At 33.9% G+C, this 27,834-nt stretch overlaps 1 protein-coding gene and 1 pseudogene across 1 annotated transcript; one reads left to right on the forward strand and one right to left on the reverse strand.

Moving 5' to 3' along the window:
* The first annotated feature begins 1,813 nt into the window (after positions 1 to 1,813).
* LOC141684118 (casein kinase II subunit alpha-2) lies at positions 1,814 to 8,471 on the forward strand. Its single transcript, XM_074488957.1, has 10 exons — positions 1,814 to 2,056; positions 2,649 to 2,778; positions 4,186 to 4,380; positions 5,091 to 5,248; positions 5,756 to 5,846; positions 5,963 to 6,028; positions 6,971 to 7,053; positions 7,223 to 7,286; positions 7,376 to 7,444; positions 8,190 to 8,471. Exons 1-10 carry the CDS (start codon positions 1,845 to 1,847, stop codon positions 8,247 to 8,249), a joined length of 1,128 nt encoding a protein of 375 aa, XP_074345058.1. The 5' UTR covers positions 1,814 to 1,844; the 3' UTR covers positions 8,250 to 8,471.
* Positions 8,472 to 10,652: 2,181 nt separating this feature from the next.
* On the reverse strand, positions 10,653 to 22,725 carry LOC141685647 (aspartic proteinase 36-like; annotated as a pseudogene).
* Positions 22,726 to 27,834: the final 5,109 nt, after the last annotated feature.

A 27,834-nucleotide genomic window follows, 5' to 3' on the forward strand; every position in this document is an offset into this window, starting at 1 on the left:
TCAGCAGCCTAACCTTGGTTTTTAACATGAAAATATAATATCCAATTCTAAATCATAATCCATTATTCACTTAATATCATAATCATGTTCACTTGATGATCATTATTCTCAGTTTTTGTCATTGTGACTTGCTGAGCTAGTTAGCTCATTTGTGCGATATTGTTTCTGTTCATTTCTAGTTAAGAAGGAACCAGTTGGTACCGCGGATCCCCAGTCCAGCGCGAGAGCTAGGGGTTCAGGTTGATCGAGCTAAGCTAGTAGGTTTCTTTTGGGATAATTTAAGTCTGTAAAAGTTTGTAATAATGTTTAATACTCAGTTTTGAGTTTGGAATAGTTGGGATTTGAACAGTATGTAATATAAGTAGATGTGTGGTTTGTGTGCATACTTTAACCTGTTGCGATCCGTGGTAGTTGGTAAATAGGGTCACTGCATATTATTGTTATCTCTAAGAAGTGCAAGAAGCTTAAACTCTTCTTGCAAATCTCTACAGGTAAAGCCACATCCTAACTATATAATTAAAGCACAATGTTAATTCTTATCTGTAAGTAAGTAAAGTATAGATTTGTAGACAGATATACAATATAGATGGCTTTAATATTTACTCTTTAGTACCTCATTTTAGAAATTACATGTTGTGTTGGCTTTCATTACTTATTTTTTACGAGAAATTCAACATAGAACATTCTGTGGTATACATGGAATCTACTATGTGCAAAATATTTCATTAACACATACTTAAAAGTTACAAGCAGAAATATAATCTTAACACTAAGGTTATGCTAACTAACTAAGGAGGCAATTTTTATGCATTATAGCCCCGTCAAGTAATATAATGATTTTCAATAACATGGTTGTTCATTCACTCTCAAATGCAGATAGTAGAATGGGGAAACGCTAACATGATTGAAGCAGAGCGACGTTTGCTAACCAATGCACTTCTTGATTTTTCAAATCAACGTTTTGTTCTACTCTCTGAATCATGATTCCTCTCTACAATTTATCCACCCTATATTCGTATCTCATGAACTCCTCCTAGAACTTTGTAGAGGCCTATGACTTAAACCACCCTGTTGGACGGGGTCTCTATAGCCAAGATATGTACCCGATTATAAAACTTTCCTACTGGAGAAAAAGGGTCTTAGTGGTTTCAAATTGACCGTCAATTAGCCAACTGATATGATGGAAGTTGAGGGACTTCAGCTGCTGCTGCTGAGGCTTTCTGAGCAACTTGTTCACCAAAAGCACCAATACCCGTAAACCAGTCCATCTCTTCAAAATCCAGTTGCTCTTTTTGCAAAGTTTGTGAAATGAAATGAGAATTCTGTTTGTTTCGCTAAAACAAGTGCAACGAGACACTTAAGAAAACTTCATATGTTTACCTTGTCAGAGGAATCCAAAATCTGAGAAATGTAGCAAGTCATCAAACTCCCATGTTGGTGATGTGTTTGTTGTGCAGGTGTTTTGGTTACAATTTGTTGTGCTTTCTTACTCGGCGGGGTGGCTCCAGCTGCATTTTCTCAACCTTATCGGGGACTTTGGATTTCAGGGATACTAGGATTACCGTAGCTAAAAATCTCTGGTGATTTCAGGGATACACTGTATATGAGAATAATAGCAGTTAAAAATAGGCATTTCCTAATTTACCCTTCTGATTTAACGTCTATTAGATGAAATTAACGGAATGCAATCGCGTGTTAAAAAATTAAAGAAGAGTCATGCAGGTGTCTATTATTAAAATTCAGCCAATTTTGTGAAAAAAAATATAATTGAGGCCATTTTTGTGCAATTAAGTCTAAATATAATTTAATATTATAATACAATCGCCCAACCATCGTAGATGTAGATGCCCTTCTTCCCCACCGTATCTTCTTCTTCTTCTTCTATCATTCTCTCTCTCTTTATTCTCATCGCCGTCTCTACCTGTTCATCTTATTCTTCTTTCCAATCCAACGGCCCAGATTCGATCATCATGTCCAAGGCCCGTGTTTACACCGATATCAATGTCGCCCGCCCCAGAGAATATTGGGATTATGAATCTCTCGCTGTTCAGTGGGGGTAGTAATCTCAATCTCTTACTCTTACACACATACTTATTCATTTTCATTTGGATTCGTTCATTTGAATACGTTTTTTTTGTTTCTTTGGCTGATTGAATTTTATATAACCGAATACTTTGTTGATTTCATGTCTGCTTAACATTTGAATACTGTTCATGGGTATTGTTTTTTTTTTTACCAACGGATTGTTTTACTCTATTAGATTCACCTCTAATTTTCAGCTACATATTAGCTTCTGTAACTTAATTACACTTATCAACATGGATCACCCAATAAAGTTTTCATCTTTTTGCCTTTCTTAATTAGTCGTAAATCAAATCAAACTCGATATCTTCTCTGCGATTAAAATGTACTCACAGTCACCTTGTACGTGATGCTGTTTCTGTGAACACGCCATTACAGCTTATGGGAATAAATATAATGAAAATTCAACACATAACACATGCTTACTTATCATGTAATTGGTCCTCCCTCATTATTCTTACATTGTTTTTCATATTGTAAAATTATCAAGTTATTGTGCCTTTTGTGCTTGCTTATATATCCTAGCTTTATAAATGCCTTTAATTGTTTCTTTCTTTTTTCCACAGTGACCAGGATGATTATGAGGTTGTTCGCAAAGTTGGAAGAGGAAAATACAGTGAAGTCTTTGAAGGGATCAATGTCAACAATAACGAGCGATGCGTAATTAAGATTTTGAAACCTGTGAAGAAAAAGAAGGTATATATTTCATTTTTTGTAAATTTTCGTTCTTGATCTTTGAAGTAGTATTGATGTTGGATGAGGTCTGGCGTTAGGGATTTGGTAACTCTTTTTGCATAAATATCTCAAAAAGTGGCAGCTTTTCATAAAACGAAATGCAAATTTTCAAATCAATTCATAATATTAATCTTATTTATAATTACTTTTACATCAGTTAATGTACATATCCACGATTTGGAATCCATGTAATTTGTAATTAGAAAACTAATCTTGCTCATATTGGTATGACGGTATCAACTATAAAATAGTAACTACGACAACTAAATAAAGGACATGATTCAATTGATTCTATTACCATAAATCTGGAATGATCCTTGTAATCTATTTAAGTTAATAAAACACCTAATTAATCCTTGAATAATTATGTGATTTATACACATAAATTCATTAATTCTTTTGTCTGCACAACTATCCTCTCCTTTGTATGAATTCCAGCATGAATTCTGTAGTACTAAATGATCCATAATTCCTAAACAAGGTCCCACATGATGTGGAGAGAACTTCTGGAATCTGTTGAAATATACCACATTCATATCTGAGATTTGGGTGCATATTTGACTCCAGGAAACAAAGCATTCAGGATAATAATGGAACTGGAATACAGAAACTCCCAACCCCCCCCCCCCCCCAAGAGGTCGCACCTCAATTTCAAGGGATCCGGAAACCTTATAACAGTTTGAAATATCGATGTTAAAATTATGTTTATTTTTCAACTTCCTAAATGGGATCAAGCACAATTTAGCTAGCTCCTCCATGTACAAATTACAATAGGTCACTTTGTACTCCTTTTCAAGACTGTTTATAAACAGTTAATGGCTAATATAAATTTTTTATTGTAAAAATAATGAACAATAAATTGCTATTCAGCCTGTATTCACAAAATGTTTGAATTAAACATAAAAACATAGTTTTTTTATCAACTACATATGTTAATATTAATTAAAATAAATAAATTTAGTATTAATACATCTGTACATGGCATGGGATATAGGTTAGTAAAACTAAAACTTCTAACTTACCACAATTTACAGTTGACAGCCCTTAATAATAAATCTAATACTTATGGAGTATTCTAAAGACAAGATAACTTCACCTTTTGGAAGTTGACTAGGTCACAGTTTTAACCACTACAAATAGTATCAAGTCTAATTTTTTGATGAGCTTCAGAAGCCATGTTAAATATTTTCTGGTCCTTGCTAGTGCCATGTTAAAAGCAGATATATTGGTGTGCTTTTCATGCCACTTGTGTTTTGTTCTTCAGTATACGAATACCTGCCTACTTGGTTTTACAGTATTTTGACAAATTTAATTTGTTATGGCCTACGGGCTTATGTGTTAATATTTGCTTTTTATGAATTATTGCAGATAAAGAGAGAGATTAAAATACTACAGAACCTCTGCGGGGGACCTAATATTGTCAAATTGCTCGATATAGTGAGAGATCAGCACTCAAAAACTCCTAGCTTGATATTTGAGTATGTGAATAGTACAGATTTTAAAGTTTTGTACCCAACATTGACGGATTACGACATTCGGTATTACATATACGAGCTACTCAAGGCAAGTCATTTAATTCGAATGCTACAGTTTATATGTGTGATTCACTTTGATAGCTTCTTTTGACCTTCATCCTTATTGTTGTTGCACCTTAGTTTGAAATTTTATATGTTTTAAAAATTTTGTGGTCAGATAATGTTGCTTTTTACATAGCCGCCCGCTTCTTACGTGCAACATAAAGTAAAACATTGTAGATAGATTATAAATATTGCAGTATTTTTGTTTATATGCTTATTTTTTCAATTTTTCTTTCAATTCCGTTATTAGCAATCTAAGCTAGAGGTCAAAGCCAATTTGAGAATGAATGCACCAGTCTCCATCCTATGCATTTTCCTTACAAACATCATCATTGAAAATTTGCACTCCCTTATTTTAGTTAACTTTTTCCTCTTACATCCTATCTTTACCCTTTAATTTTGTTCACAAAGTTGCGGTCCATTATCTTTAACCAAAAATAAGCATGAGGGTATACAAACTATTTTGCAAAAAAGAAATGAGACGACCTCTTTTACTAAATTGTCTATGGCAGACTATATGGTGTACTAAAGGTTATGTCGATCATGTATATATTGTCGTTTGAGCCTATAAATTTTACTGAGCCAAGTCGATCTCAGGTAAGCCTATCAATATACTAGTTGCTATAATAAAATTCCATTAAGTTAATTATGTTGAAAAAGAACTGACTAGGCTCTTTTATTGGCAATGATGTACAGGCTCTAGATTTCTGTCACTCACAAGGCATAATGCACAGAGATGTTAAGCCTCACAACGTTATGATAGACCATGAGTTGCGTAAGCTCCGATTGATAGACTGGGGTCTTGCTGAATTTTATCACCCTGGTAAAGAATATAATGTTCGTGTAGCTTCAAGGTAAATTCCTTGTATAGTTTATATTATAACTTACTTTGTGGACATCTTCTCTGTTTCAAAAAAATTGATTGGGGTACTGTTTTTCTTGTCATACAGTGAACATATTATCTTCAAGTAGAAAAAAAGATTTTTAAGAGTGTGGCGGCTGGAGCATAAATATTACTTAATTATATAAAAATTTTGAAGTATAAGAAATATTATACATTTTGTTAGCAGTCCAAATTTTTTATTAACAAATTTAGGCCTTAGGAACATCAGAAACACCTATCTATTAACATTCCAGGCAGAAACAGAATTATTGCTATATGGTAGCCAGCTGATGCTACAACACCAAAATTTGAGTTTGACCTTGGTCCTTGATGAAAAGAATTGTGTAGCTTTTATGCAAGGAGAATGCTTGTTAAGCTAACATTTATATTTTCGGGAGAATGTTTTCCTTTTTTTTGCAATTTATTAAGATTAGAAATTTCCTTGAAGCAACAAAAAATAACTTCCTTGTTAATTTAGGTACTTTAAGGGGCCTGAACTTCTTGTTGATTTGCAAGATTACGATTACTCTTTGGATATGTGGAGTCTTGGCTGCATGTTTGCTGGAATGGTGAGAACGTCAAACTTTTTAAGTTTTTAAGGGAATTTCCCTCTGGAAAATAAATACATTGACAAGATATCTGACGATTTTACAATTTTTGACATGTGGAATGGTTCTGTGTGCAGATATTTCGCAAAGAGCCTTTCTTTTATGGTCATGACAATCATGATCAGCTTGTTAAAATCGCCAGGGTAAGTTACTTTTGGACTCTAATGAAACTATTATTTAATAGCCAGTACAGACTACAGATTAATGTGTATTATGCGAATTAAATGTTTTTCTTTTAAGTAACCTTACTGTTGTTAATATATATTATTTTCTTAAGTACAAGTCTTTCCGAATAATTTAAAAACATTGTTACTAGTTCTTCCTAAATTTCGACTCCCTCTCGCTCAACAAGGTTTTGTTTGAAGACTGAATATCACTTAGCTTATCAGGTCGGTGTCATAGCAGAAAATTTGGCACACTTCATAGAGGATAATGTGGAAAATTATAAAATAGAATCAGTATCTTCTTGATTATCATAATAAAATATGAATAATTTGTAAGTATTTTAGTATTACCTGCTGTAGATATTACTAGTAAGTTAAAAGGAGTTGATTTCAATTTTATTTCTTTTTACTCTTATGAATTATAAACATGTAGTTCAAAGAAATAAGACGTGTGTTTCTTTAAGATTGAGTTTAGGATAACGGATTTAAATGACATTTTCTGACTTGTAGTTCAAATTTTAAAACTCGAGGTATTCAACTAAATCTAAACATGTTATTTATATTTTGTACTGAATCCAGAATTTCAAATAAATTCCAAGGTCTCAAGTAGGCCACAGAGTGAAACCATGTTCACCGCTGATTGGTATTGTACTCTTGTATCTTAAAACTTGTTGGCATTCAACATTCAAGCTATGTTTAATAGAGTTCAGAGAATATTCGGCATCCAAGCTAAACTTAGACCTCCATTGTTATACTGCAGTTCACTCTTAATTGTCATTGGGCAGGAAAATGTAAAGGCTTTTATGCTCCTTGTTATAATTTTTTCCTGCTAATTAATTGTGTATGTATTTGTATGTTCTATTTCGATTTCCACTTGTGAGACATCTCTTAATTTTATGATTTTTTCTGAACAAATATCAGGTGCTTGGAACAGATGAGTTAAATGCTTATTTGAATAAATATCATCTGGAACTCGATCCTCAACTTGATGCTCTTGTTGGGAGGTAGCCCCGTATTTCAGATTTCATTGTTTCTAGATTTTAGAAGTTCTGTTGACCTGTGCCAACAGAGTTGTTAACTTGCTCCATTCATTAACATGGAAGAAATGATGCTATACGTTTTCTACTGCTCTTAAATCTGTGGAATATATACCGAATTTTTCTATTGATACAGGCATAGCAGGAAGCCCTGGTCCAAATTCATTAATGCAGATAATCAGCATCTAGTATCTCCAGAGGTAACTTACACTTGGTGCAACTAGATTTAGTCAAATATTTTACCCATCTCCAGTTTGTGATGTATTCTTTGGTTGTATTTCCCATGCAGGCCATTGATTTTCTTGACAAGCTCCTTCGTTACGATCATCAGGACAGGCTCACTGCCAAAGAAGCAATGGTAATGATTAGTTTTGAGACCCCTACTATTTTCTTTTAATTGTCGAATCATCTTTTGAGGACCTTCACTTTTTTGCCATCCTCTCCTTGGGAAATAATAATAAGTTTGTGTGCATTTAAATCCAAGTGAACCATCTCTAGCTGAACAGTTATCAAACATATCCGAAGACCAAAGTGAACTAAAAAATTACTTGCTACTTTCTCTCATAAGAATAAATTAATTCGTTTAGCTTGTAGAACTTCATTTGTTTGGTAGTCTGTGCCATGCCAAAGTTTGTCTTATGCTTGTGTTATTTTTGGTTGGTTAGATGTAGCCTGATAGCCAACTCTGTTCTCCAGCAAAATTTTGTTTCCAGTCACTAAAATTTATTATCACCTTATTAATTTACAGGTTTAATTATAAACTAATGATCCGTTGACACATCTATTTCTTCCGGCATCTAAAAACATAATAAAGTTGGATCAAAAGTGGAAAAAAACTCATGATTTAGCTGTATGTTTGTTGAAAATTACTAGGCTATTTACATTAAAAAAAAGAGAAGGATACTAGGACTGAACTAGGTAGTTCTTTGAATTAAAGAAAGTCACATAATAAATAAATGCAAGATGCCATATGCAATATTTATACACTTTCATAGCTTATATTACATTTCTGTTTAAAAGGATGTTATCTTTTTGTTTAAAAGAAGATTAAAATATATGTTAATGTCTTATATATCATTATGCTTATGTTTTGATATAATTAGGGTCATAACTATTTCCTGCAAGTGAGGGCGGCAGAGAATAGCAGGATGAGAACACAGTAGTTGGTATTGGTTACAGCATGTTTACATGTGACATTTGTAACTTTATCTTCGAGTTGTATGTACTAATGGATCTGTATCGATGCACAATCGATATAAAAGAATTTGTTCCGTATATTTTAGTAATCAAGCTTGAAGGAAAGTACAGGCCTAATGTTGTATCACTAATGTAATGTGGTATTAGACAGTATTTTGAATTTATGATGCTTCTCCAGTTGTACTAGAGTAGTCTGCCTTATAATGCTAGACTCTTTCTAACAAGGAGTCCGGGTGCTAGTTTTAATGCTAGGCCTCTTCTAGTAAATATTCCTAGCTATGTTAATTATCTTCATATGGTCCACATCTTTTGTTGTTGGCCCTGACTAGTAAATATTCCTCTCTTTCCACTTGTTTACTATGATGGAAATTTGGTTGAAGGGAATGAAATTAGTTATGAATAAATGTGGATCTCAATTTCCATCATAATTTTTTTTTGCCCGGTTTACTTTCTAAAGTATTCGGGGATTATATTAACTTACTAGTCATCTTCCTACTTGGAAATTTCTACATTGATTGTTATTATCAGCTCTATTATTTATTTATTTATTAGTTTACTAGCCGCCCACCGACTTCTAAAATAATTTTTTTGTTTAATTTTTTGTTTTCTAATCTAATCTTGATTATTTGAAAATTATGAATAATAACTAGATACAATAAATTAAAAAGTTTAAACAATCATTTTCTCAATAAATATTTTATTCCAATGAGGTACTTTCTCATTATTCACAAATTATCATAAATTATAAATGTATTAGTTAATAATTAATGTAATATTTTTTTCTATTTAATAATATAATTTTTTTAGAAAATTACAAAAAATAGATTGAAACAATTTGAGAGCCGTCACCTCACCGCTCTCGTCTTTTCATTTACATAAGCATATAATAATAATATAATGATAAAATGATTTTAAAAAATATTGAGAAAACTTATTTGTAAATAATTGCATTTGTAGTATTTTATAGGCTACAAATTAAAAGAAAAATATAAGGAAAATGTAATTTACTAAGTTGATATTAAGAGAAAGAGGATAAACGATATTTAAAAATAATTTAATGAGAATATTAAGATGGTAAGTTGATTTAAATGGAAATGAGAAATTTTAGGAGAATATTATGATAGAAAGTTGATTTCAAAAATCTTAATTAAAGTTTTTGTCTAAACTTTTGGAGAATATTATGAATAGTGATGGTATATTTAGGAGAATATAAGTTAACTGTAATTTTTTATATAGAAAAATAAAATATAATAACTTGTTTTTGGGAGAAAAAGGAGAATTGGTATTAAAAAGAAATTTAGGAGAATATCAGTACGGTAAGTTGATTTAAATTGAAAGTAAAAGTTCTAGAAGAATATTAAGATGGTAAGTTGATTTCAAAAATCTAAATTAAAGATTTTGCAGAAATTTTAGGAAAATATTACGAACAGTGATAGTATATTTAGAATAATATAAGACAATTATAATTTTTGATATTTATTAACTCAGAAAAATGAAAAAATTAGAAAAATAGAATGAAAACGATATTTATATACGTATATTGATATTGATTTAATATATAAACCCTGTTTTACAATATATTTCATGATTTTAGTCACGGGGCAGTATTGTAAGTTGTAAATGGTAATAAATTAGTACTATGTTTTAAATATATTAAATTGCAAAATGTATTATTTTGTGAGAAGTTGAGTCAATTTATATGACCTGTTTTTTTGGAGGAAGAAAAAGTTAAATGCCACGTTCATCGTAGCAAGTTAGATTCTTGTAAACTGTCTCGGATTTAAGTCGGGCGACTCGCAAGTTGCATGAGCTCAAACTCGTTTGGACAATTCGAGCCCGTTTAGTTAGAGTTTACTTAAAAGAGTATGTACTGTTAGGGCTTGGTTTGAATTTGAACACTCGGCTCAGATCAAGCTTTTTTGAAATTTACATATAAATCATTTTTTTATTTTATTTTATTTATTTATAAACTAAATTTCAATAATTTTTTTTTAAATTGTTGAGCTCGCGAGCAAGTTATGCTCTACTTGTATAAACTCGGCTACTGTGACTCAACTCGTTGATTAAATGAGTCGTGTTCGATAAGAGATTTGTGTTAATTTAACTTATACGAGCGGCTCGACATATTTAAAAATTACGAAACTCGAATCTTTTTTATCAAATGAATCCCAAATACCACGTACTATATACTGATATGATTACAAATTAATTAAATATAGTGCATTCCGTGCATTCATATTAATTCCATCAATAACATCTTTATATATTGTCAAGTTACCAATGTGATGTCGTTTGAAATCAAATTTTGATATCTAATTTGATACTTGTGGTGTTACTCTTTTTGTACTGTTATCAAATTGACGTGAACCAAAATAAAATGTGTTACTAGTTGTTGAAAATAATGGGACAGGCTTTACCGGGCTTGACTTGACTGGAGGTCCTCCATTTTCAGATTTTGGCATTAGTCATAGTTTCTTTACTGCGTTTGGTTCACCGTAAATCACCTGAATATAAGAACATTCATGAATACACGAAGACGTATCACATTTTATGCGGTTTGTAACAAGTTTGAGTACGAAGAAGGCAAGAAATGTGGAGGGCCAAGATATTTCACGAGAAAGGAAATTAAAGGTGATGCAATGCAAGTGGTAAAAGCAGGAGAATAGCATGCATTGGCGGTTCATAATTTGCCAAGGGGGGGGACGTAAAGATAAAGAAAGGCTAGGAGGGGAATATATTTAACAAAAGTTAACACAAACATCTTTACTACTACTGCTGTCCCCAACCAAGATCATCACAAGCTTTCTATGACACATACTTAAATGTGTGTGTGTGTGTGTTGTATTTATGACATTGTATTTCCTACCAACAAATTTCACATATGCTTCTTGTTTATGATATCTTCTCATCCTCACACCCACTGCAAATGCATAGATGCCCAACACTACTATATTTCTTTTTTGAGTCCGGGGTTATTTATGAACGTTGTAGTGAACATTTGGGTTTTAATAGCACAGCAAAGTGCAAACTGTGTATGTGGGCAGCGGTAAATAGTAAATGTGACCTTTTTACACATGAGGTTAAAGAGATACAACTAGTTGCCTCACAAGTATCCCATGAATCTTTTGTGCTAGAGAGCTCGGATAGGGATTAGGGGGTGCGGAATTACATTTTAGATCATGTAAATCTACAAGAATTCGTCAAATATAATAACATCAATTACGAGATACCACATATAGTCTATATATTCTTTTACTGTTTCTTAATTTTTAATTTCAGAAATAAACAGGACCATGCATTACAACAGAACAGACTGGATCCAACCACCAAAGCTCTCTTTAATGCACAGCCTCGTATATTCATAATCTAGAAGCACTACAGTAGTACCGTTGTGTTCCGAAAAATTTACGAAACTTGAACATTACTCTACTGTATATATCTCTACCTCCTAAGTTGATGAGCAAAAGCTGAAGCACTTGATCAACTGCACTACTCTACACATCAACAGTGCAAGCATCCAATAGGCATATATTGGATGCACACAAATCTATATTAATGTAATAATTTGGCAGCAGCATGCTTGTCCCAAATGCATTAACAATCATAGGATAGCCCTAGTACTTGCTCATTTCATCATTATCATGTCATGGCCGCCTACAAACAAACACTTGTTTAGGCCTCACCTGGTGTCACTTTTTCTATGATTCAAATTTTTATTCTCATGCTTTTGCAATCCCCCCCTTTTAAGCCTTTTCATTTTAGCTTTACTTCCAACATAATATCTCACGCACTGCTCTTGTCTTTATCCTCCCCCCCCCCCTCTCCCTTCTTCTAAAATTTTAAAATATACTCCACTGTTTATATATATTCTAATCTCCCCCCACCCCCCTCCTCTTTATATATATAAATTTCCAAGTCAATCTTTCTTTCCTCCGCACACAGACAAAAAGAAGACAAAACAGTTGTTGAATACTAAAACATAACATTCATATCGTACGAATTTCGAAATGGCTACATTTTGTGATGAAGACAAATGGGTAAAATTCAAGTCTACAGCTTCCAATGATAGAAAAGAGGAGGAGGATGCATTGATACAAGGTCAAGCTGAAGAATCATTGTCTCTCTCCGACGACAAGAAAGATGAAAAGAACGAAAAAGGGCAGCAGCGTAAATTAGAAGCACAAGAAGACTTCAACTTCAGCTCTTGTGGCGGTTCTTTTTTGGAAGACTCGCAAATGTGCACTGCTGATGAAGTCTTCTTCAAAGGCAAACTTCTTCCTTTCCGTCACTCCATAAGTTCTGAAACAGGGTTAGCCATGTTCCGCCACGATATCCGTCCCTTCATTTCAAGATCTCAGTCCATGGATCATCGGTATACGAGCAATAGTACTGGTTCTCCTAGTGGTACCAGTGGCACTACCACTAGGAGTAGTAGCATCCGAAGTTCATTAAGTAGTGGGAGCACTTCCGGTACTATTGCTCGTGTACCACAACTTCACAACCGGAAGCCACCACGAGTCAAAATCCGAAACCAATTCCATTCCCACCCGAGTCCCACACCACAAATCCGCCTCTCAACCAACCGGCATCGCAACCCTAACCCCAGTCATCATCACTGGAGCCAGAAGCTAAGATTTTTTCACATGGGTGGTTCAGTTTCGGTACAAGCACCTGACATCAGATTTGCTGACCTCAAAAATCGTCGCAACAGCATTATCAGCACGGGTACAAAATTCGGAAGTCGTAATAGTAACAGTAGTACTGGTACAAGCAATAGTGGTGCAAGTAGTAATGCAAATACAAAAAAGAAATACTGGAGAATTTTTAATGAGTGCAAGTGTAAGGTGGACACTGTGGATGAAACAGTGGGGAGGAGATTAATTAGTGTAAGCAAGAGTGGTAAGAGTTGTGTTAATTATGAGACAATTGGAGGAGGAGACACAAAGAAGGAGAAAGAAAAAGGAAAGCAAGCAATGTCACGTCATAGAACATTTGAATGGTTAAAGCAGATCGCTAGTGTTGATGTTAATGCTAATGGTAGGCCAGATTCCGATGAGTTGGATAGATGCAACTAGTACTAGAGATCAACATTAGTGCCACCCGGCGTGCTTGCTTCCCCCCCTTTATATAAATGTATATCCCTTTCACAAGTGTTTCCGTTTCTTCTTTTCTTAATCAATCTACACCTTTTTCATTTAGTGGAATACATGCATCCAAGCAAGCTCATTGTTTACTCTCTTTTATGTAACATAAATTATATATGCTTTCATTCATTTGTGAATTATCTATTTTTGTGAATATATGCTTTTATGTATATTCATTTGTACTATTCTTGGATAGTTTCAGTAATTTCATGTTACTGTCTGAAATACATAACTTTATCTTACAAGACACATCATTTATAAAGCATAAGTTTTGGGAGATGATTTCTTTAAAATATACGGTAGAGACAAGAATGATGAGCGGCGGTGGGGGATGGTGTTGAATATATGGCAGTGCAGTGCTTCTCATGATTAAAGCATAAGTGTTGTTAGAGATAAAACATTTTATTTAAGTGACTTTCTTCAACACGGGCACGTACCAACTAATTATACTCCTAAAATCATTAAATAACTGATGTTATATTTTACTGTATCTTCTCTAGTTATCAATTAGAAAAAATGAAGAGATGAATTTCTCAATCAAATCATTTATTAATTTGGCCTTATTTGTTCATTAACTAATCTATACAACACATTTATCTGGCAAATTTATACTAATTTTACAATTTTACCGATAAAAGAAACAAAATGTTAAACTCAGCTTCCAGGTATGTATAGTATTTTTAATTTAATCCATGTTTTTCTGTTAGTAGCTCAATATAGGCCCAACATAACTACACCTACCTTTGCTGCATATTCTTCTCTCCTGCATTTTCTGTGACATGACTAATTGAGCAGGGAAACTTGTCTCACCTTACAATGGGCTGGAGTTCTTGCTCTGAAAAAGCAAAGCTAACAGGCCTGTATCGAACTGTTTGCTGTCTACGTCTCCAAATAAACCATGTTGCGGAAACTAATAAGCCAAGAAGTAGCGACAAAACGATTGTCACGACCACAGCTATGTGATGTTGCTGCCACCAAGTCCTGCTCATTAATACAAAGTACACCCGTTAACTTTCTTCTATTTGTTTCCTTGTTGGGGGGGGGGGTACGGTAAGGTATCATACTTGATATATGAGTTGCTCCAATGAATATTAAGAAATGCAAAAAGAAACAGTGGTTAGTTTCAACAAAATAAATGTCTTAAAGTTGTTCAGAAATAAAGAATTTCCTGCAATGCAAGTGCCAAGTGATGATGCTGATCAGAATATTAGCATCAACTTATCTAGAATGCTGCAACGAGAAAAAAGGGGCTGGTCTGGCCAGGAAAGGAGCTAGGGATGTATATCTTTATGAGATGTAGAAGCACAACTATGCATACAAACATGAGATGTAGAAGCACAATTATGCATACAAACATTAGGCAATTGTTTATCATGATACACATTACTCTAATGCAAACTGTAATATGATACCGTTTTCGTGGGGGTTCAGCCTCCCAGCATGGAACTTGATAATTTCCAAATAAGTCAGGAAGGCGAATTCGATGTTCAGTCACCCGCAATATTATACTCTGCCCATGAAGTTCACTTAAATAAATAAGCAAATGATAGTGTTAAATTGTTTTTTTTTGGAAATTCCTTGCAACAGCTTAAAGTAAACTCACTTTTGCAGTTGAATTGGAGATGTAGTCATCAGAGCCTGTCGGTAAAATTGCCCATTGTAAGAGTGAAGCATCTCCTTCTGAAGTAAATTTCATTATTTGAATCTATTGACAATTATCAAGATGGATTCAGAAAATAATAACCAGCAGGAAGAATAGAAGTATGCACGTATCAAAGTAATGCATCTCAATTAAAACTTAGTTTACCTGTGAAGCATGTAAATCCAATTGCTCAGCTACATTACGAGTAAGCTCTTTGATACGAGGCTTGATGATTGAATACGTGACATTTAAAGACATACAAAATGTTATACGGCCAACTTTGAGTATTCCTGCAGGAATAATATGATAAGTATCCAATATCACAGACCAAATGAAAAACTGTATTATTACTAGTTATAAATGAGAAATATTTGGAAGGGAGAGGAGTGGTTTCAATTTTTTCTTCTTTGATATGTTTATGTGTATCAAAGTCTATAACAACCAGGTAAAAACAACTGATGCTGGAATTCAAACTTCAAACTTTTGAGTTTTGATACATCCTGTTTGGGCTTCATATGATTCCGTGACACCTTGATAGGAAGAAAATGAAACCTATTGATTACTAAATATAGTTCTTTACTTTACATGCCCACAAAACCTATATACAAATAATAGTAGTCTACATTCTACAACAGACAAGCTAATCAAGCAAAAATTAGACATGGTAGACATTCCTGAATCATGCACAGTGCTTAACCTCATCGAACATTAAATTTTGGTTGCATGAGAAAATTAAATCCTGTTTCTGACTGGTCCATGAACTAACATACAGTTCACAAGAGAAACTGAAAAGATAGATTATTAGCAAAAGAGGGAATAAGTAAAACAGAGTGATGTTATCCTTGAATTTTTGAGATATGGAATAATACTGAATACTGGATTTTATTCTAGGCACACAGACAAAAATTGCCTGTCAAAGCATGTGAGTGAGCTGCAAATAGGAGTTACCCACAACACTTGTATCAGATACAATAATCATTAAATGAATTCCAGCGAGCAGCAGAAACGGGTCACCTAAAGAAAGTAGCATGTAATACCTAGAAAAATATAAGGTGCTTTAACTGGAGTTGCTGCAGGTGGAAACACTGCAGACGATTCGGGTCCGTCCACAGTTGAAGGTCCAGATGGAGACGCTGCAGGTGGCAATGCTGCAGAGGATTCGGGTCCGTCCATGGCTGAAGGTCCATCTGGAGACGCTGCAGGTGGATTTGAACCGGTACCATTAAGTCTCTCCCATAACTCTGAACAATTAGTTTTCCAGAAACCAATCTTTTCATGTTCACGGTCATGTCACAAAAGTATTGCGGACAACTATTCCTGTATAAAGGCAGAAATACAAAACAAAAAGTTAAAAGGACAAATAATACTTTAAGATATCGCGGAACACATTTCATCTTTTATCCTTGAAAACAAAACCGGAAATAAAAAGAGTGGCTGCGTGAGAATTAATGTGTATGTAAAACAAAAAAGGGAGGGTAAGAATCAATGTATATTATACATTAGATAGCATATATACCTCCTAAGAGAGTGCTTTGATCCTTATTCTGAAATATTCCAAGACAATATCCCCCCTGCATCTTGACATGCTTAACATAACATGAATAAGCATAAAGCATGTAAGTCACTCACTACATGTTAAATAACCACATTAGTGAAATCGGATAGAAGCAATTGAAAAAAAGAGATGAACGCCATTAAACTGGTGCAGACTCTTACTCGAAACAAGTAGTTTTCTGGAGATAGAGATAACTTTTGTCCATTTTCAAATACCATATCAACAGTTGGAAAGAATTTTGGCAATTCTGAAATATTACTGAAAAAATGCTCCAATCAACACACTCCATGAAGATACTAGTAAATCGATCAAATAAATTTAGCATTTTAGTTAGACTTGCATTACCTTCCAGCACCAGAGAAACAAATGTCATCATAATTTGGGTCAGGACCACGAATCTGCTTCAAGGAACTCACCTCCTTCAATATCTGCATATACGACAATTAAGTGGAATCCAAGTGAAAACAGAAGAACTTTGAGCCTAATAGCACTCTACACAAAATTACATTCAACATTTGTCACTTATAAGTATGAAAAATGTCTTCACAAGTTACAAAGTAAATATAGAGTTCATGGCAGTATATATATAGCAATACCTAGAACAGTGTAACAGACCTGCGCGTCAGCACACACACACACGCACACAGAGTGACAGGGTTTGATCTACTGAAATTGCTGCCAGCTGGTTAATTGGTTATAGGCTATATCTTGGCCAGCTCATCTTCACTATCCATTGATAAAATTAAGACCTGATTCACTATTTACAGTGATCTATCATCGACAAAGTCCTTCTACAAACAGAGCAAAGTTTTTGGCATATTGCACACACAACTTAGGTTTAAGACTTATAAAGGTTGAATTTGCAATCTTATTAAGTCTAGTGACAGAAGGCTGTGTTTACATTTTAATCTTCATAATATAGGAGAGAATTGGCTGACTGAAGTGACATTAACAAAGAAAAACCTAATGGTGCTATATAACTTTTTTTGGTCCGGCCTGTTTCATCAAGATTTAAAGCCTTAGTGTAGTTAGAGAAAACACCAAATTTGGTAGATTTTAACATAGCAAGTGCTGATGTATACTTAACTAGTAAACTGTCTAAATAATAAAGTAGTTTTCTGTTCAACAATCTGTTTAAATATCATAATCGGATTACACTTTTGTTAACCCTCTTTATAGTTGAGTTAAAATTGTACATGAAATATTTAGACACCTAGGTATATGTCAACAAGAGTACATCCTAAAATAGAGAATCTTACTTTCGGATAATATATGTACCTATATATATATAATTATTTAAACAAACATGTATAATGCATATGTCTCCACTCTTCAGTATTTTTACCTAACTATATTTACAGCTACTGGTCATTTCAGTACCAATCTAATAAATAGAGGCTTCAAAGACAAAATTAGTTCACAAACAGGACAAAACAAGGTTGCTGTTCCTAAGATCTGCAAGTGCAAGGAGCGTCGGAATGCTGTCTTGATGTATAACACAAAATGCTATTCATTCTGATAATCAAGAATGGTAATTTCTTTACTTCAACATGATCTATTTAGGTATATATCGTATAACTATATCTGGACTCTTGCCCAAGAAACAACCAACAAACTATTAGCTTCTGGCTAAAAACAATCCAAGCATCACTATGTTGGGGGGGAGGGGGGTTAGTGATGCGTTTATTGCTCTCAATGGCACAAAGGAGATCTTTTGATTTTTCTCCAACATAAGCGATGTAATGGGAAGTTGATAACAATGGAAGGTGTATTGCTAATTAAGAACATTTCTAATATAGATTCAAATTTTATTAGAGGATCACTAATTGTAACTAGATAAAATTCTGGGAATATTTTTGTCAAGTAGTCTTCCAAGTTTAGTTGTCCCATAAGGTTGGCCACATTCAACAATTAAGGTTAATTAATTTTTATAAATACATTATGAATTATGTGTAAATTTAGAAAGCAAAATTTACTTTTTGTAATTATTTATGTGATCGTAAAAAACTTGTATTTTTGTCCTTGGACAGAATTAATGGGACTAAGGAAGCAATATATAATCCACACGAACGGTCCTAACAAATAACGTTTGAGCTCATTCAGAACATTCAAAGGATAACAAAAAATAATAGAAAGTAATTTGAAAGTCTCAAAGCAATATATAATGCTTCAAGAGGACTTACTTAAAATTTGGATGTTCGTCTGGACCAGTGAGAATGGCTCTAAAATGGAACAAAAGCTTAAAGCCCTTTATCATAGGTGTGATGTCCTATAGTTGTGATGTAGGACATGGACAAAGGGAAGGATTAAAAGCGAGGATAAAACCTATGCCCACAGAGAATTGACGAGAAACAAACAAAAACCTCAGATATAATTCATATAATTTAATTCAACTCTAATACAATTGTTCATTTAATAAATTCTAAAACTTAGACATCAAGCAAGAATCTTCTTAATGAAGAAAACAAATGATTTTCTTATTCTCTACCATAATCTAGGATATTCCTACTAATATATATAATATACCTATAAATATATATATATATATATATTTTAAATAAATTACAAATAAATATATTCCTAATTTCATATAATATATATATATATATATCTAATATCATTCCGCATCAAGTTGTATAATATTTAACAAATCTTGGAACTTCGTAAAGTAACTTCTATTAGAAAATTTTACAATTTCTTGCCCTTTATATTTACCAAAAAGCGTGGAAAAGAAAGTATAGTGCATAAACTTGTGTGTGTGTTATTTTTTCAGGCAAGATTATGATACATAAGAAGAAATTAAAATATCAAATCTTACACATATTATGTTACAATTTAAGAATAAATCTAAATGAAAGTTACTTTAAGTTTATATATTTTGAAGAAATTGATTATTGAGAATATTCTAGGTTATGGTAGTAGAGTAACAAAATGAGTTATTTTCTTCATTTAACTATGCTGGTAGATACTAGATAGTTATTAAGAAGCACTATATTGATTAGGAGTAGTTTCCTTATTAGAGTATTAGTTATAGGTTATTTTGTACCAACGGAGATGTGATCTTTATTATTTTTGAATCACATATCATTAAATTATTAAATATTTAGTTTTATATCTTCCATATGTTGCTTTCCATTTTTATATCTTCTTTTCTGTATTAGTAAATAACAGTAGATAAATACTGGTCTCGTTTAGAAAATAGTAGATTATAAACACCTATTATTTCCCTTTCTGGAAGTTATTATGCTTCCTACGACCATAATTCAGCAGTGGTTCTCTGCGGCTGAATTCAACCATATTTTATCCTTACAGTAGTGGATTTTTTACTTTTAATATTTATTTTATTTTATTAGATTCTTGAGGCGTATCATTTCATTTATATCAAAATTAACTGAACCAAATTGCAAAGGAGGATACCGGCGCATGAAGGGTTGACAATTATACCTACCACCAAATGTATAAGGAAAAGGAGTACCTAACGAGTTGGAAAAAGAATCTTACAGCTAGCTTAAACTTTAAAAAAGCAGCTTCTGGTAAATAAGTATAAGTAGTCCCACTATCTAGCACAGTTCCATGTTTGCTGTCAAAAACACCTGGATCTAAAGACAGAGGCTTCCCAGCAACGTGAAAATTCTTCAACTCGACATTGTAATATTGACTGTTGTCATCCCAATACTAGATTAAATGTGTGAGTTGAATAAAAACAAAATATTGTTCTACAAATGAATAATTGGATTAAACATACCTGCGGACCGGATTTGAATAGGCAAAAATCATATCATTTGGAGGTGAAACTCCGCCAAGAACCATTGCACCACCGCCAACATCCATTCCACCGTAGCATAAGGAAAATGAATCGCTTATTACAGCGCTATCAACAAGTTGATCAACAATACTAAGGTCACCACGTCCCAGACCCATTATGCCATCTGCACGTTGCCTATAAAGGTCACCAGTTTCCACATTTTCGCAGCCAAAATTAGCACGTTGTGGTGCAAGCTCGCTTTGGTCACCGAAAGAAATTATGTCATTACCGAGAACTCCACTGCTGGTACTCATTTCAGCATACTCCCTTTCATAAGTACATTGCCCACTTTCAATGTCACATTCGCAATCAGAATTGCATTTTACAGGTTGGTAAGTAGTAGACAACTCTGGCTGGAATCTTGGGTCCTGTTGAGCAGGATTCCAATTCTTAGAAAAACAAACAGAACTCACAGATTACAGGTTCCTGCTAATAGTTTTCCACTGAACACCAATATTGTGGTATCAAGCCACTGGACATATATGTTTTGTATCATCAACAGAATTTCATCTGTCCAGCCACTGTCAGACTTCTGAATTTTAAACTATGTTGTAAATTTCTTAAAATATCAGGCAACAAAACTTAAGAATAATTGATGAATCACAGGTATTACATCATTTACTTTTAAAAATAATGTACAGCATCTTAGTATTCGCGAACTCATTAAAAAATAGGTGAGTTCGAAATTACAACAGATGAAGTCATAGTTGTTTTAGGTCAAGCCATTTTCACACTAGAACATAAACTATCATGTCAAATGTCAAACTACAACGGTCGTGCAAAGTCGCAAGCCACATGTTCATGCTCTTCCATAATATAATTTGATGGCACGGGTCCATCAGTTAGGCAAATCTAAGAAAAATTCCAGAGAAATGGTAAAAAAAAAGTGATGCATATTACAAAAGCACCAACCCTAACTAAAAGTCTTTAAAAACCGAGGCTTATCCCAAGTCTGATGGCTTAGCTGGGTAACATGGACCAATACAATGGAAACACTTGGCAAGATTCAGAGATAAGTATGAGAAAGCCAACAATACATTCCTTCGTTGTAGGTGTCGCAGAGGACGGAACACGAAAGGAACCAAGAGTAATCAAAACTTCATCATTATCTATTCTAGGATGGTCTTGAGATCAATCACATCTGCATATATGTACATATAACTAAGAGATCGAGACATTGAATAACACGGAAATTCTCGTAATTTGAAGAGAGGGAGGTCAGGGTAGGAACGCTGCTTCAATGATAACCACATCCAGGCCATTATGCATTTATGCTTTAAAATGAGCAAAAAAACAAAGTTTCAAGTGATCAGCCAAAACTTTGCTTATTACTCAAAGTTACCGACCTCCTACATAAGCAAGTGAAAACAATGACAATTTCCTATACAGATCTCCGATTTTTCAACTACCAAAATTATTAGACCTATAAAAAGCAACCAAGTGTTCGATAGATAGACTATTCAATTAAATTAAGTTGTATCAAAAAATTCATATAAATCAGTGACAATTATTCTAAAAATACAAGGATTTATTAAAGTTGGTTAAAAAACTGAAAGGACCTGATGAGTTCCACATTTTTCACAAGAAGCGCAAGGAACATAAGTAACACTACTCCCGGTGTCCACAATAAGAGCAAACTTTTGCGGTGGAGTTCCGATCATTAGCCGAGTAGTATAATACCTACACAATCACAACATTTTAGTTAAAAGAATGTTGATGAAAATGCCAGTTTCAATTGCGTTCTCTTTTTTTTTTGATAATTTTCAATTGTGTTCTCATGTGTGTGATTTTAAGTAAAATTTAATTATTCCGCACTTTTAAAACACGTATTCTCAAACTAAAACTGTCAAGGTAAAATTAATTATTCTTATTTCGCACTATTAAAACACATGTTCTCAAACTAGAATTGTTATCGTGTTCTCAAATTAAAACCGTTATCGTAAAATTTAATAAAAAAAAGTGTAATCACGTGGGGTACGTATAGAAGAGTGATGGAAGTATACCCGTTTTTCAAGAGATCGTCATGGAGATGCATGTGAGCATTGGGAAGATGAGAATGAAGGAGGCGGTTACGGCGGCGGTGAGCGGCAGAGAAATTGGACGGTGGTGGAGGAGAGAGAGTGAGAGGGAGGAGTAGAATGTGGCGGTTGGTGGCGTCGTTAGGTCGCCGGAGAATGAAGGAGGTTGGATCAATGTTGTTGTTGTTAACTGAACAACAGACTAGATGGCGGGAAAAAAGGATCGCAAAAACAACGAGAGCGAGGAATGTAATTATTGTTATGTCGAGTGGTGCCATTTTGTGATTATGAATGTGAAGCCTTTAGATCAACTAGTACTAGTAGTAGCTGTAGTTGAGTACATTTTTCTATTATTTTGTTTGTTTTTGGACCATTAAAAATAGTAAATATTTTTAATCCGTGAAAATCAAATTTTATATTTCATTTTGCAATTTGTGACTATTTTAAATACATATTGTCTGTGTACAACTTAAATATATGTTACATTAATTAATTAATTAATTTATTTATAATCCAAATTATAAAGGGCAGTGAAAATCGAATCTTAAAATTTGGCCGTATATATATTTTTCTCTATTTATAATATTGTTACATTATGTTATATTGAAAACGATAGAAAACAGGAAAAGTTTCCATTATTGCAACACCTTTAGAAGAAAAAACATACAAATATTAATGTGAATATGGCTTCCAGAGTGGCTCAAAATCAAATAATGCTCGATGGGTATGAGTGCGCCAACACTGCTCTGAATCAGTTGAGTTGCATGAAAGAGGGTCCCGACTCCGAATTAACAAAAAAATAAATAATATACCAATAATTAACATTGATAATCACAAAAATATGATTAAAAAAATCTACAAAGTACCGAGTGCCGAGACTCTTCCTAATTGTTATGTTACACCTTCAAAATACATGTTTTCTGGTTCTCATACATATTAACCTTAAATGAAACCAACTAAAATATACTATTTTGGTTAGGAAATCAAATGTAAGGTTGGTGTGATCCAGGCAATTATAACTGCCATAATTGGATGGAACTGTTTTGGATACACCAGTTGAGCGTTATAAGGCTTGACTTGTTGCTAAAGGTTATTCTCAAGAGTTTGGCTTGAACTATAAAGAAATTTTTGCGCCTGTTGTAAAGATGACGACTGTTCGTACTTTGAGTGCAGTGGCATTTATTCGAAAGTGGAAAATATTTCAGATGGATGTTAAGAATCATTCTTGTATAGTGATCTTCACGAGGAAGTTTACACGACTCCTCCTCCCGGTCTTCCGCATCAACCAGGTTATGTCTACAGACTTCGTAAATCTATTTATAATCTTCGTCAATCATCTTGTTGTTGGTTTGAGAAGTTTTCTACGATACTTTATTCACTTGATTTTCGTCCTTGGTAATCATGATTATGCTCTTTTTGCACGATCTACGAGTGCTGGTCATATCTTATTGTCTTTATATGTTGATGATATGACTATTACCGTTGATGATTGTTATAGTATTCAGTCATTGAAACGTGAGTTGACTCGTTGTTTTGCTATAAAAGATTTGGGTTTGCTCCATTACTTTTTGAGAATTGAAGTTGCTAGCTCACCAAAGGGGTATCTTTTGTGTCAATCTAAGTACATTGTTGATTTGCTTGACCGTGCACTTCTTACTGATAACAAGACTGTGGAAACTCCTTTAGAGATGAATGCTAGATATTCTCCATCTGATGGTCTTCCCTTAGCAGATCCTACTTTATATCGTACGATTGTTGGCAGTCTTGTTTATCTCATTGTTACTCGTCCGGATATTGTACATGTTGTTCATATAGTTAGTCAATTTGTCACTTTTCCTACTGCCGTACATTGGGCTGCAGTTCTCGCATTCTGAGGTATATTTGTGGGACTCAGTTTCAAAGTCTTTTATTTCCATCTAACTTATCTTTAGAGTTGCGTGCTTATAATGATGCTGATTGGGCTGGTGATCCCGAGGATCGTAAATCCACAACTGGTTTTTGTATTTTTCTTGGTCATTCTCTTATTTTATGGAAGAGTAAGAAATAATATGTTATTTCGAGATCGTCTTCAGAAGCCGAGTATTGTGTCATGGATTCCACTACTTGTGAGATTGTTTGGCTACGTCGCTTACTTGCAGATTTGGGTGTTAGCATTCCTAGTTCCACCCCATTATATTGTGATAATAAGAGTGCAATTTATATTGCACGTAATTCGGTATTTCATGAGCGCAATAAACATATTGAGATTGACTGTCATCTTACCCACCATCATTTGCTGCAAGGCACTATCTCATTACCTTTTGTTACTTCTTCGCTTCAAATTGCTGAAATTTTTACAAAGCCTCACTCTATTTCGCGATTTCGTTTTTTATATGATAAACTCTCAATACTCATTATTACAACATCGTGAGTTTGAGGGGATATTAGAATATATATATATATTTATATTTATTATTATATTATATATATATTAGGGTATTTTCGGTATTTAGTTTATATTAATTTTCTATATAAGTTTGGACATGTATTATAAATTCTGGGTTGATTGTAATAAAATTTTACGTTCATATTATATCTAACAATATGTTCATCACGTGGACAGTAATATGATTGTTGGTCATAAACTGGTTGACCGCATGTAGACTATGGTCGAGTCTAATATGCAAATGTGTCTGGAACAGGAAGAGAAATTTTCTATGCCATTCCTGCATAAGCTACATCTCCAGAAAATTGTGGAGCTTGTCTACCAACAACCATGGGTGCAGCTGTTAGGAATATGTGTATTAGTTTGATGATAAGTTCAGCAAAACACTTAAGTAGAAATCTAGTGTTTGTAGCCTCAACGGATAAGACCATCTTGGCTATCCGTTGAAGGAGTAGCCTTACTTAGCAATAAGTTTGGTATTGTAGCACATCTCACTCTCTGGTTTCAAGCTGTAATTCTTAGATGTTGTTAGGAGATAATCAGTCATGTTGACTACTAATGGATGTACAAATAGGAGGGCTAATTGTAAATAGTTCATGCCTTGTAATTTTGTATAAGTGAAGAAGTGTCAACGGATATTGAAGACCTTCAACGGATAAGAAACTAAGCTTCAACGGATGTCTCTAACGCTTCAACGGATAATATCCATCAACGGATAAGTGCTTCAACGGATAAAGCTTCAACTGCTAGAGCATCAACGGATAAAGCCATCAACGGATGAAAGCTTCAACGGATGCACTGCTAGAGCATTAACGGATAAAGCCATCAACGGATGAAAGCTTCAACGGATGCTCAGTCTCATAGCAGTTGATAGTGACAGTTAACAAAGCTGACAGAGGCACATGGATTGACAGAGATGTGGTAGCCTATTTCAGGAACAGCAGAAAAAGCAGCCGTTTTTAGTCTGGTTCAAAATGGAAAGTCAACAGATAATTCCATATTATACTGGATAAAAATGGAACAGAAACAAGTGGAGAACTATTGTCTTATTGTACTTTATCTTTGTCTTCACTTGTAAACTTGGTGTTATATAAACCAAGTAGTAGCTAGTAATTAGATGTGAATTTTCCCTGAGCTGTTTAGAAATATCAAGAGAGAAAATCATCTAGTTTGTACTAGGAAGCAGCTGTGATTTAGTTTTGAATCACAGATTTTCTGAAATAACACATCTCTGGTGGAACAACAAATCCACCAGAAAAGTTTTTAAGTTCTTTGTGTTCATTACATTTGTGTTTGAATATATATCTGTCTGCATCAGCTCCAAGCAATTCACACATATTTGATCACTCAAACACTTAGTCTTACAAACTGCTCAAAACTTGAAAAAGTTTTGAGATTTACATTCAACCCCCCTTCTGTAAATCTCATTGTTAGTCCACTGGGAATAACAATTGGTATCAGAGCAAGCTCTTAACATACAAAGAGTTTAAAGATCTATTCTGCTAACATCATGAGTAAGAAGGATATTGGTGTAAAGATTCCAATCCTGGAAAGAGATAACTATCATCACTGGAAGGTGAAGATGCATTTACATCTTCTCTCTCAAGATGAAAGCTACATCAACTGCATTGAGAATGGTCCTCACATCCCACACAAGGTGGCCACAGCTGCTACTGCTACAGTTGCTGTTGAATAGTCTATTCCCAAGCCAAAGGCAGAATGGACTGTTGAAGATATTGAAGAGGTCCACAAGGACAAGAAAGCCATGAACATTTTGTTTAATGGCCTGGATCAAGATATGTTTGACAATGTCATCAATAGCCAAACTGCTAAGGAAATTTGGGATACTGTGCAGCTTATCTGTGAAGGCACTGAGCAAGTTAGAGAAAACAAAATGCAGCTTCTCATTCAACAATATAAATATTTTCATTTTGAAGAAGGAGAATCATTGAATGATACATTCAACAGATTTCAGAAACTATTGAATGGATTAAAGCTGTATGGGAGAGTGTACCAAGTAAAGGACTCCAATTTAAATTTTTTAAGGTCTCTACCAAAGGAATGGAAGCCTATGACTGTTTCTCTAAGAAATTCTCAAAATTATAAGGACTTCACACTTGAAAGATTATATGGAATATTGAAGACTTATGAACTTGAGATGGAGCAAGATGAGCTGTTGGAAAAGGGAAAGAGAAAAGGAGGATCAGTTGCACTTGTAGCTGACAGTGAAAAAGTTGAAGCCAGAAATAAGGAAAAGATAATGCCAAGTCTCAAAATTGGCACAAGCAAATCAGAATCAAGCAAGGGTAAAGAGCAAGTTGCTGAGGATGAAGACAATTCCAGTCAGGATGAATCTGATGATATTGATGAACATCTGGCCTTTCTGTCCAGGAGGTTTGCAAAGATGAAGTTCAGGAAAAACACAAAGTTCACTAAGCCAAACAAAAACATGGTGGACAAATCAAAGTTCAAATGTTACAACTGTGGCATTAGTGGACACTTTGCAAGTGAGTGTAGGAAGCCAAATTCTGAGAAAAAGAAATTTGAGCAAGTTGATTACAAAAGGAAGTATTTTGATTTGCTCAAACAAAAGGAAAGAGCTTTTCTCACTCAAGATGATTGGGCAGCAGATGGGGTAAATGAAGATGATGATGTGGAATATGTCAACCTAGCCCTGATGGCTAATTCTGATGAAAATGAAACTAGTTCATCAAGCAACCAGGTAATTACTACTGATCTCTCTCAGCTTTCTAAACATGAATGTAATGAAGCCATAAATGATATGTCCAATGAATTATATCATTTGCGTGTTTCTCTTAAATCACTAGCTAAAGAAAACACTAGGATCAAAGAAAATAATGTGTTTTTAAGTGATAGGAATGCTGTGTTAGAGAGTCAGGTAATTGAGCTTGAAAAGATTAAACTTAAATGCTTGACTGTTGAGAGTGAACTAGAAGAAGCT

This window comes from Apium graveolens, chromosome 9 (genome assembly GCF_009905375.1).
Source record: "Apium graveolens cultivar Ventura chromosome 9, ASM990537v1, whole genome shotgun sequence".
Taxonomy (NCBI): Eukaryota; Viridiplantae; Streptophyta; class Magnoliopsida; order Apiales; family Apiaceae; genus Apium; species Apium graveolens.

Bases quoted from the DNA above. Each gene is read 5' to 3' on its own strand.
- LOC141684118 (XM_074488957.1), top strand. From the start codon at position 1,845: ATGCCCTTCTTCCCCACCGTATCTTCTTCTTCTTCTTCTATCATTCTC. The intron at 2,779-4,185 runs GTATATATTTCA...GAATTATTGCAG, and splicing joins AACCTGTGAAGAAAAAGAAG to ATAAAGAGAGAGATTAAAAT. The intron at 7,445-8,189 runs GTAATGATTAGT...TGATATAATTAG, and splicing joins TCACTGCCAAAGAAGCAATG to GGTCATAACTATTTCCTGCA.